The 12,189-nt window shown below is 45.9% G+C and overlaps 1 protein-coding gene across 4 annotated transcripts in view; it reads left to right on the top strand.

Annotated features, from left to right (window-relative positions):
- The window catches only part of EIF2B3 (eukaryotic translation initiation factor 2B subunit gamma), a 147,735-nt gene extending 140,485 nt beyond the window's left edge, over nucleotides 1-7,250 (top strand). For all 4 annotated transcript variants that reach the window (XM_037021925.2, XM_037021924.2, XM_037021926.2 and 1 more), the window contains 2 exons: nucleotides 2,193-2,296; nucleotides 7,085-7,250. In XM_037021925.2, coding sequence (XP_036877820.1) covers nucleotides 2,193-2,296; nucleotides 7,085-7,137 — 157 coding nt within the window. In that variant the 3' untranslated portion in view covers nucleotides 7,138-7,250. The remainder of the gene's footprint in view (nucleotides 1-2,192; nucleotides 2,297-7,084) is intronic.
- The last annotated feature ends 4,939 nt before the right edge of the window (nucleotides 7,251-12,189 follow it).

Below are 12,189 nucleotides of genomic sequence, written 5' to 3'. Positions count from 1 at the left end.
GGGGAACAATTAAAGAAACAAGTGGTGGAAAAGGGTTTCACACCAGCTAAGCATTTTGTCGGGTGTTCATCTCAAATAAAGCCTTCCACAGAGCTACTGACCAAGAGCCTCAGGAGAGGCCCAGCTTCCCATCTATCAACCCACTTTTCCCGGTCACATCTGCAGACTCTCCAGTGGTGGTTTATGTGTCTCAGAGGGAGTTACACACCAGCTAGGTGAGACAAGCAACATGGGAGGTTCCTGAAGACCTCAGTCAGACCTGCTAATCCTCAGGAGGACCCGGGCTATCACTGTGGTGGAAATCTGACCTCAGTCATTTCAGCCTCTTCTTTCCAGAAATGATTCCCACTTTATTCCAAATCCCAAAACAGCCATTTAGTAGTCTTGACTGCCAACTGTGTTGCCTAGCTCCAGGGCATTCTCAGGCTCTTAAACTACTGAACAGAAAGCATTCCCCTATTCCCACCTCAGAAAAAGAAATTAGACCTCTCAGTGACAAACTAGTAGCCAATTGTAAGCCTGCTCAATCCCAGGAGGCTCTGTATCTGAGTCTTCCTATACTTTCTGATTTTGGGGGGAATTTTCCCCAAGGAGAAAGAACCACCCTAACTGCACACAGACAGCTTTGCCTAAGGCAGAGTGCAAGTCATAAAGTCCTAGAAGGTCTCCTAATGCCCATCCACTAAGTGTATCCTTATTTTGAGCCAAAAAAACAGCAAACTAATACTGTATCTACCCATCTCTAACCCACACCACATGTTCTACAGCTTTGGCCTTTGCTTCTTTCCAAAAAGCTTCAACCTTCTAAGAGAATAGAGATGAAAATGACTCTGAAATACCATAAGTGCTAGAATTCCTTTTCTGCATTTTACTAACGTTTTGGCATTTGGGAAGAATCTTTTTAAAGGCCCGTTGCATTTGTAGTGTTGAAACTTGGGGTGTCCCTTCCGCACCCCCATGCTTCCTGGGTTGCTGGAGGATTTCTTTTCCTTGATGTTTTGCTTTGTTTTGTTTAAATGGATGCTCACACCCTTCCTACCGACCTCCTCCTGCCCTCCAGCTGCCCACTTGTGACTGTAGGGCCCTGACAATCCCTTGTCAGGGCAGAGCTCCTCCTTCCGGAGAGCCATCCGGCTCAGAAAAGCAACTTGGCAGTTCCAAGCTTCCTCTACTCTTTTCTCCGCTTAATTTCTCTGTATGGCATTATGATTAAATGTATGCATTCTGGAGTCAGGCAGACCTAAATTTGAATCTGCCACTCAGCAGTTGTGTGGTTTTGGGTAAATGATTTAATGTCTCTAAGTCTGTTACCTCATCTGCATAATGTGGTTATTTTTACTGTGTCAGAGGTAAAAATGATACTCCCAAGAATCATGTAGGAAGCCTTTTTTTCTAATTAAATACATAAAGGCCCCCATCCCAGACCTACCAAAAAGATTGATGAGGTCCAAGACATTGATGATGTTTTTGTTTGTTATTTTTTACAGTGCCCAGGTGATTCTTCTCATTAAATAGCTAGATTTGTAAGTCACTCCTGTAATGTACATAGAGATATTTAGCACAGTACCTGGCATAGAATAGGTATATAAAAAATGCTAGTGAAGATTTTCAAAAGGACCATTCCTCTCACCTACCAGTCGTCAGAAGCCAGGAAGATGTTCTCTAAACACATTCAAGTCCTAAGAGCCAGCAGTGCTATTCTCGAGAGTGTGTGGCTTTAGTATCTGGAGTAGTCTTTTATGTAGCATGGAACTAGTTTTTAAAATATTCTTTTATTTCTAAATGAGTATACTTTTGATTAACCAGAGTATGTGGTGAAAGCTGTGGGGCATCCATTGTTTCCATAGCTGATCTCCTAGGGAGATTCAGGGGATCTAAACCTTAAATGAAATTTGGTATATATTCCCAGATTAGAGGCAAGAGTGATGGGTCAGCCCAGAGATTATCACTGACTTCCACCCCCAGGCGAATGGAGGAGAGATTGGATAGAAACATACCTGAACTCTGGACTTCTCTAAAGCCAGGTCTTCCCTTGGCCCAGATGAGCCATTCTGTCTTTTAGTGATAACTAGAGGCATGTAGCCATTAACTGGACTGACCAGCTATTCTGAGCCAATGGAGGAGCAAGAACCCCCAACCCATAGTGGTCATGAGAGCCATGGACACTCCCTAACTTGACTCCTGTGTTACAGAAGCAACATCCAGGGCAGCGTCATCTGCAACAATGCTGTGATTGAGAAGGGAGCAGACATCAAGGACTGCCTAATTGGAAGTAGCCAGAGGATTGAAGCCAAAGGTAAGCCAGAACCCAGATCACAGTCTCAGATGCCATTTTTTACCTATTGTGCTAGCGCAGGTAATGTTCAGTGCTGGTGAGGATTCAGGAACAAGCATACACTACAGGTGAGAACATAAACTGATAAAACCATCTTTGGAGGGGGATTGACATCACTGTCAAATTTTTTAGCTTTGATTTAACAGTTCAATTTTTAGGAATTTATCTTATAGATAAGCTCATATATGTATACAGATAATGTATGCAGCCTTACTTTCAAAAAATAAAAATATAGCAAAAGGATCTAATGGCCCAGATGGGCACCAATACTTTACAGTAGCTCTTGGGTATATACAGAGAGAAGGGCTGGTAATCCCCCAAAGGCTCTGAAACAGCTCTGGCTGGCCCCCTGACGTCCCTGAGCACCTCATCTGACCTGGTATTTAAGGGAGGTAGTCACATAGATTCCTGGCCTGAAGGAAAGTTAGCAGCGTCTTCAGAAGCCATACTCAGCCATTCTCAGCCGCTGAGAGGAGGCGCTGTGAGCTGTACTATTAGCTCACCCTTCTCTGCAGCTGTGCGAAGAGCACTTGAGAGACGTGCAAACATCAGGGTTCCCTGCTGGAATGGGCGAATCTGAATGGTCCATAATCTGGCTGAATGTTTTTAACCAAAAATAGATAAAGCTCAAGATCAGTAAGAATGGCTAATTCCTTTTGAGATTATTCCTAAACCTAAAATAGGGGAGCTGCTGAAGGAATTAACCCCACCAACTCTGAAGTAGTGGAAGCCACATCATTTTCCTTCCCCCCATAAACAGAGGTCTTCTTCAGTTTTCTCCTTCCCTTTTTTAAAGTGAATACTTCCCTTTTGAGCTTTAGAATCAAATAGACCTGGCTTCAGATCTCAGCTGTCCTGGATGTACACCAGGTTAAGTTTTTAATCTCTATGCCTCAGACTTTTGAAACTAGAAAAACTGAGATAATAATACCTATGTTGGAGGATTGTTGTGAGAATTAAAGATGATGAAATGTTAGGAGGAGTACACACACTTCTGGAGCATACCAGGGGACCTGGAGCTCCACACGCACACCACGCTATTGTGCCTCTCCCTGCCTCCGCACATGCCCGCACTCTCTGGGATGCCTCTCTTTAAGACTCTTAAAGTGACTCCATAGCACCTTACTACACTGATGGACAGTGACTGCAGTGGGGGGGTGGGGGGCAGTTGATTATATGGGTGAATGTAGCAGCCACAAGTTGCTCATGTGAAACCTTCATAAGATTGTATATCAATGATACCTTAATTTTAAAAAACTCTTCAAGTATTTTCTCTATAGAACCTTTTCTGACTCTTCCCATGATTCCTCACAGCCATATTAAACATTCCTTCTTCCAGTATACCCCTGAACTTCATCAACACCTTTATTAAAGTATATTCACAAGTTGTGGTAGTTATCTGTGAATCTGCCTTCACTACTACACTGATTCTCAAGGATTGACGTATTCCAGTTTGTATCCCTAGGTCTCAGGACAGGTCCTGGTTTGTAGTAGGGTTTTCTTTTTTTTGGTGGCAGGGGGAATGGTTGCAGGCTGAGTGAATTAATTTTGGATCCATAAAGTATATTTGGGGGGATTTCAGGGCAGGAACTTAGGGTTCCAAGAAGGCGTGTGTGAAATGGTTGTAATTATCATGAGATGGCCAGTCACATATTACTAGTACTTTTCTTTGAGGCTAAGCCCATAAGGAGAAAGCAAATTTCTAGATAGCAGGACAACACTCGAGACCTGTTACTGTGGATGACCCAGACAAACAGGTCCTCACCAGCAGAGGCTCAGTAGATAGCAAAGAGCCTGGACAGTCTTTGCACTGGGGGGTTTCAAGACAAAAACTCACCCTCCAAAGTAATGCTGTCACCTCTCCAAATTCCAGGCGTTCACATCCCACTGAGCTGCCACATGCACAGAAGTCTTCCTCCCTGGAAATGTGACTTATGATCCAGAGTAGGCCTCTTTGCCCTCTACTAGCACTACTTTTTGTTAGAAAAAGCCATTTTCTAACAAAATTCTGGCTTTCCTTACCCCACCCCAGCATGCTCAGTTAATGAGATTATCTCTGGCAGAAATCCTGGCAGCTAGTTCGACCTCCTGCTTAAACCAGTAGAAAGCCACAGCCAACCAAGTCAAAACGTGGGAGACTCTAATTGAGCACTTCATCTGTTTCTTCTTACTGTCAGTGGGAGAACTTGGATCTCTTCCCTATGACCACAGTGTTCAGCCCTTTGGCCACGAAAGTAGACCTGATGGGCATATAGGTCAAGTCCTGGCTACCAGAAATCCTCCCCAGCTTCCCTCTGCCAAGAACGCCTTTCTTCCATGGCCTCTTACCCTATGTAACTTGTCACTCCCTTCTGTCCCATTGGCTTTTCCCCAACTTACCATTATCCCTGTACTCTTACCTTCAGGATCTTTCCCAACCTGATTCCAGCCCAAAACTTTTCCAGTGTGTACCTCCTTCCAACCCTGGCCAAACAGAACTAGTACGGCTATTGCTCCCTTTCAGGTATCCTCCCCTCACTGAATCGCTATGGAAATATATCTACCTGCAAAATGCCAGATAGGTTCTCTTCCCTGAATGCCAGTGATCAAGTATTCTCCCACCCTCAAGCCAAGAGCAGACCAGAAGGCAGAGGGGAAAGTAGGGAGGGGAAGCTGGAGAAGTCTCACAGATTTATTTTGGAACTTAGTAGAGCAGAAAAAGGCATTGTCTGCCCCAGCCAGTCTCCCCACCCACCCCTCTGGTTTGGAGCTCTGAGGGCCAAGAGTAGCGTTAACTGAAACTGGGACTGTCATCAGAACAGCTGAGTGCCCATGGATGAAGGGAGGGCAGATGTCAGAGTTGAGATATGAGATGATGAGAATGACTCATGGTTGTAGAGAGGTAAAGGGTAAAGGAGCTTTTGGGGGCATCCTGGGAAGCTAGCCAGAGAAGCATTTCTTTGTCTTTCCTGGTCAGCCCCACCACAAGCAAGGATCACGACTGACAGTCACATGCCAGGACCAGCCCCATCTCTAGGGAGTTTAGCAGCCGAGGACTGGGCCTCCTTCCCTTTCCCCTCACTGAGGGAAGCAGGTGCTACAAAGCATAAAAAGGAGCACCTCCTAGGGCAGGTACACACAGGCCAGCCCCAGCCCCACTCTGTACCTTCTGTTTTATATTTATCAAAGCACCATGCTAGACTCTTTACATCAGTTATCTTATTGAATCCCCATAGTTTTGTGAGAAAAACTAAATCCCAAATCAAAATTAAATTAGAATTCATGTATTTCTGATCAGAAGCTCTTTCCTTCCTTGCATTGTCCCCTTTTCATCTTTCCTTTCCTGTCCATTTCTTCTCACATGAGATTCCCTCTGTCCGTTATAGTGCTGTAATGGCAAACTTTGTGAAAAGCCTAGACTTAGGTTTGTCTTTCTACTGGAGAAAGTTAGACAAATAGGCCTGAGGATGCTCTGGATGCCCAAGCACCCTTGCTGTAATACCCTAGATGTGTCAATTATATTCTCTTTGACAAGAAGATTGGAGGCCTTTTCTTCTATACATGTGCCTTTTCTTACACCTGTGCTTTCACATAACCCCAAACGACACACACATTCAACAGTTACTGCCTAGAAGATGAATGAGATATGCCCTCCCTTTCTTTTTCTAAACATCTTGGACAACTTAAACTTATTCATCAGTGAGCCATCCAACCCCTTGGCTTCACAATTCCTTGACCTTTTCTATTCTACCAACTTTTACCTACTTTCAACTTTAGCTCTCCACGTATTATAACCACATCCTAACCTTGTCATTACTCAAAACCTCTGAAATATTTCATGTGTCAGTAGCTGTGCTAGATACTGGGGTATGATTATAAAATACACTGCCTCTTTCCTTAAGATTCTCACAGTGAAGTAGAGACTCCTATAATGCTGTAGAGACTGAGATATGTGTTAGGCAGAGTGTTTTTCACAAAGCAGGAAATAGTTCAGAAGGGAAAACATCATATATGAAGGGGCTTTATTAGGGTATGTAGGATAAGAGGCCATGGAAGAAAGGTGCTCTTGCCAGAGGGAATAGCCTGTGCTGAGGTCTAGAGCTATAAAGTAGTGTGGCTTGTGGGTATAAGTGGAGAATGGTGGAAGATGAAGCTGGAGAAGTAGGCAGGAGTCAGGTCATGGAGGACTTTATGGGTTTGGACTTTACAAAAATAATAATGGCCACTATTTATGGAGTATGCAATGATGCTTTAACTCACTGAGTCCTCACAATAACCCTACACAGTAGGTGGTGTTATTTCCATATTCCATATGACATGTCTCCCTTCCTCCTTTGGATATCTCCATTTAACCAGCTAGTCTCATCTCCTCTCTTTTCCCACATTCCCTACCCTCTGGCCACACCATCGTATTTCATGTTCCCCTTTCTGACATCTTTATGTCTTTGCTCATATTGTTCTAACACCTGGAATGCCTTCCCTTTGATACACTGCCTGAAAAAACTCTCTTCATTCATTAAGACCCAACTGCAGTTCCCCTCTCAAGTGAGGTCTCCTGAAAGCCAGATGTGCAGAGTCAGGTCCCTCATCCTGTGTGGGAAGATGCTGCCTCTCCTGTATTCTTTTGGCAAGTTGTATTGCTAAGAACTTAAGACCAGAGCAGTATAAGGGAGGAATAAATGCTTGTGAACACGGAATTAGAGGTAATTGGGTTTGAAACAACATCTTTTACTGCCAGTTCTGAAGCAACCTTTTCCTTTTCTTTTGTAGCCAAACGAGTAAATGAGGTGATCGTGGGGAATGACCAGCTCATGGAGATCTGAGTTCTGCTCAAGTCAGACTCCTTCCTCTTGGCCTGCACAGCCGCAGATGTTGGCTGACCCACCTGTTTGACTCTGTATTTATTTCCCAATAAAGAAAAAAGGGCACCCAAAGGCATGCTGGAGACTTGTGGAGTAGTTGCAAGCTCCACACAGGTGGGCTCCAGGGATACACAGTGTGTGATACGGGTCATATGGTGAAGACCATCTAGAGCCAGTGTGCAGAAGAGGGTAGGACCCAATGGCCCAGCTCCTGTGTACCAAGGTTATCAGGCAGGACGGCAGCTGTAAAGCCTAGTCCAAAAAGCATCTCACACCTGGAAAGACATGGGAATACTTCAGTCCCTAACCTTAATCAGGCTTTCCCGCCCCACAGGCCTCCCTAATGGCAGTGCCACATCTGCACATGTTCCCTCTGTAGCTGCCAATTTGGGCAGCCTGGCCTCTGAGCCTCAACCCAGGACTTGCCACATGATACCCAGCCCCTGCCCCCACCCCACCCCTAGCCTCACCCTCTCACCCATCTCCCGACCCTCCCAGTTTCCAGCCTGTCTCTCCAGGTCAAGTACTGTCCCCTTGGAGACTGAAAGCAAGCAGGAGGCAGCCCCAACCTAGCTCACAAGCCTATCCCCACAGGTTTTAGTGGAAGCAAGAGCAATAAAAGAAAGCCATGATGTGTGTGGCCAGACCCCTTACTTACCTCACCACAGTGAGGTCCGTGCGAGCTGGTGAGGAGGGGCCAGGCCCCTAAATCACAGTCTGAATGCCTCCTGACTCTTCTCCAGCTGAACTCTTTTATATCCTAATTATATAGACTCTCCTAGTTTAGATAATTAAGAAACGAGATTTCCATACTCACAGCCCTTCTGAAGTCCCATCCACCTTCCTTCCGCCACCCCCACTCCCAAGTACAGGCACACTCTGCTCTTGCCTCTCCCTGCACTGCTTTTACAACCTGCAGGTGTTTGGTGGAAGATAAAAGTGGTTCCTGGGGTGAGATTTTATCTCCTAGAATTATCAAAGTAAAGGTTTCTCTTGATGTGCTCACTGTGGGTGGCAGTGAAGAATGATTTGAAATACTGGTTTCTATATTGCTTCAAAAATCTGAAGTCTCTCAAGTTCATTTGAGTAATCTTGCCTGAGTGTCAGCCTTGTTCTCATTGAAAGACTAGATGTGTGTGCATTCCTACCCTGGGGGATCTCAAACTCCACTTCCTCTCACTGTCAGGACAAGGTTGCTGAATATGTGCCCTAATCAGACAGGACCTGAAATGGCCTAGCAGAAGTGGTTGAAACTGACAGGACTGCAAGGGAGGAGGGAATCAAGAGCAGTGGTGATGCCCAAGATGGTCCCCCTTTGGGAAAGATTGAACTGTGGGGTCCAGATGATGCTGGAGACAGTCCTGTCCTGGAAGGAAGAAGACCTGCCTCTGGACGTGCTTTGGCCAAATCACTGCCTCCCCTCTGTCCCTCTGTTTCCCCATCTGCAAAATGGGCAAGTTGGACTGGGTGACTGTTAAAGGCCCTTCCTATTCTCAGGTTTTGTCCCCTCTCTCAGAGCTTTCTGACCCTTGGGGTTTGGGCAGCCCAAGAGTCCAGAAGACTGCTCTTTGGCCACAGAGAGGGGATGAAGCTGGGTAAGTTTAGAGGGGGGGTGAGGTGGAGGAGGAGAGGGATTGATTCAGTGTCCCAGAGCCTTCCCATATCCCCTTCTGATCTTCCCCACTGAGCCCTGGGAACCCTGGACAGCAAGGTAGAGGAAAAACCTCTTCTCTGCCCTCCCTTGCATAAGCCCATGAGTACTGCCTGCCTCAGGGAAAAGAGGGGGCTGGAGGAAATAAATGAGGCAAATTTTCCCCAGGGGAAGGCCTTTCTGAGTTTAAGTCCCAGTTGGGGGCAGCCCCCAGCTCAGGACACTGCCACTGTCGTCTCCCAGCAACTCCAGGACCGGCTGGGTGCCCCAGATGCTTTGATTTCTCTTCTCTTTGCTCGTTTTCTCAGCCAGAAGGCAGGGACCGTGTTTTCCTTTCCTTTTGGCAGCAGCTGTAGAGGGTTTGAGTATGGCTGGAATACAATGAGCAACTGAACATCCGCTAGCCATCCACCTCTCCAGGGGACAGCAGCCAGAAGAGCCAGACCTGCCCTGCCCCCTCCAGTGACGCTCCCAGAAGGAGGTGGACGAGAGGATGATGGGGCCTTCAGTGTCAAACGGAGGGGGGTACTCCAGGGAGTGGCTGAGGAATGGGGTTCTGGGAGCTTTCGGTGCCTACTAATCCAGGAACGCCTCCCCTCTACCTGCTGGCAAGAGCTCCCTGAGCCTGGAAAGGGACTGACAGCCAAGATTGCCTTCCAAGCTTTACCCCGAAGGCCAGAGGCTAAACTTCTTCGCAGTCATTCACCACATTACTCTTCCTATCCCGCTTCCATCCGCAGTGAAAGAGGGGGGAATGGTCTTCAGCTGGAGCCCCAAGAGCAGTCTGGGAGCCTGCACAACCTAGTTTAGAGCTGTTTCTATTTCCAGAGAATTGCAGTCTATTTTCTTCACCCTCAGTCGTCCCTACCCCTACTTTGTAAGCCAATTTCTAAATAGTTAAATGCGCCTGAGTTGTGGAGAGAAGGGTGTGGGAAGGCCCACCCAGACAGAAGATCTAGAAAGCGCAACTGATTTTGCTGACAGGGAGGGAAAGAGGCTGGGCAGGAGAACATTCTACTGGAGGCCAAGATGACCTGTCCTCGACCTGAGCTGTCTGCCTCCACCCAGAAGAATTGCATCAGGGGCTTCTGCCATGGATAGATGGGGAGATTCTGCTTTGATTCTTAGCTTCTCTCCTTCCCCCATCCACACAAGGGAAAAGGCCATGTTGTAGCCTCTGGCACTAGAGACTTGACAGGTGCTTTTGGCTTAAAGTTGCCTACAGGGAAAGGGTGTACATTCCCAGGCTCAGCTTGGCCCCCAGTGTAATGGGGGAGGGAGTGCTGCCAGGGCTCCTGCTTCCCTCCTCCACATCTCAGTCACTGACTCTGCCCTACGCAGGTAGCAGAAACCAGCCCAAAGCGTGGTGAGTCAGAAGTTTGGGGGAATGCCCAGGAAAGACCTGCTCTGGCTCTTCCCACATGGACTCTCCCCTACAGCCAGACTGGTCACGTTCCCCAACACTGTGTGTGTGTGTGTTTCACCTTGTTTTTTCTGGCCTTGTTCCTCAGCCACAGGTATTATCTCATTTAATCCTTATGTAAATGTCAGAGAGTATGTGACTTGCTCAAGAGCTCATAACCAGTAAATGAAAGAGCCAGACCTTGAAACACATCTCCTTTTAAATTCTGTCATCTTCCTACCTCTCCCATTCAATTCCTCTCATTTCTGGAAACCTCCCTGAGTATTCCAGCTCACGGTGGTTTCCCCAGTGGTCTCTGTGTTCCTCCTCAGGCCATGAACGTCTTAAAAAGCATGGACCCCTACATCTACAATAGAATATTATACAGCCATAAAAATGAAATCTTGCCACTGCAACAACAACATGGATGAACCTAGAGAATATTAGAGAATATTATGCTGAGTGAATTAAGTCAGAGACAGACAAATACCATATGATTACACTTACATGTGGAATCTAAAAATCAAAATGAACAAAGAAACAGAATAGACTCAAACACAGAACAGACTGGTGGTTGCTATAGGCGAGGGGCATGGGGGGATGAGCAAAATAGGTGAAAGGGATAAAGCGGTACAAACTTCCAATTATAAAATAAAATTAGTCACAGGGATAACAGTACAGCATAAAGAATATAGTCAATATCAAGTAGTGATTCTACAGCATCTTACTACATTGATGGACAGTGACTGTAATGGGGTTTGTAGGGGGGACTTGGTGAAGGGGGGAGCCTAGTAAACATGATGTTCTTCAGGTAATTGTAGATTAATGATACCAAAAGAAAAAAAAAACTGGTTCCTGAAAAAAACAAAAACAAAAAAAGAATATAATCAATATAATTTCTTTGTATGGTAACTACATTTATCATGGTGAGCATTTGTAAAGTATATAATTGTCATATCACTGTTGTACACCTGAAACCAATATAATATTGTATATCAACTATTTCAATTAAAAAAGAAATAAAAAGCAGGTACCCTGTAACTACAGAACATAGCAAAGGGGTTGACACATAAGAGACCCTAAGGGGTGTTGTTCTTATTAATGAGTAATTAGGTTTACTACTTGGTGATAATGAATTAGATTGCTTTTTCTCTTTTGTTATTCTTTGGAGAACTCTGGTTTGACCCCAAAACACACACCCAGGTCCAGTGGCAGTGACAGTGATCCAAGCTGTTCAACAGCAAGCAGGCTGCCTACAGAGACAAAAGAGGAGATTCTACTTCCCTTCCTGTTCCCTGGGGTCTGTGGCTTTAGCTCACCCTGGCTGAGCTCAGCTGTACTCTGGAAATCATTTTTTTGGGGTGAATAAAGGTCATTTTGGAGCTCAGAACAGCCAGAGGGCATTAGGCTCATTAGGCTCTGGGTTGCAATGCTTGGAACTACAGACCCATTTCTTCCACCCTGGTCTTTGGATACAAAGCAAGACATTTTCTCAGCAGGCAGGCCCCTGCCCAGAAGCATCCACAGAAATGCTGGACTTCACCACAGTTGTGAGCAAGTGGGCCTGGTGGAAGCAGAGTCCCAAGGCCCAGGCAAACAGCAAATGTATTTTTCCATGGAAGTCTTGTAGAGTCTGGTGAGAAGGAAGGACATCTCAAGAGCTGCTTATAGCAAAGCTTTTCTTGGAGTCCTGATGACACCCAGCCATATCCATCTTTAGCCGTACCCAAGAGTAATCTAGGGGCCCAGAGAGCCTAGCCTAGTTTAGAGGCTGTTTCTGTCTCTAGACTTGGCCAACAGCAGCATCCATGTATTAGTTCCTCCACAGGCATTTTGCTGGATGAATGGACCAGTGGAAGTGGCGAACCTGTTCGGTGTTCACCCTTTTAGCCTAAAGCTGCCCTGTACCCCAAGACTGAGGTTCTGGAGATGATATTAATTGATCCAGATTTTCAAAAAG

This window comes from Manis javanica, chromosome 4 (assembly GCF_040802235.1).
Source record: "Manis javanica isolate MJ-LG chromosome 4, MJ_LKY, whole genome shotgun sequence".
Taxonomy (NCBI): Eukaryota; Metazoa; Chordata; class Mammalia; order Pholidota; family Manidae; genus Manis; species Manis javanica.
Note: the sequence above shows the minus strand (reverse complement) of the source record. Positions and strands in the feature narration are given on the sequence as shown.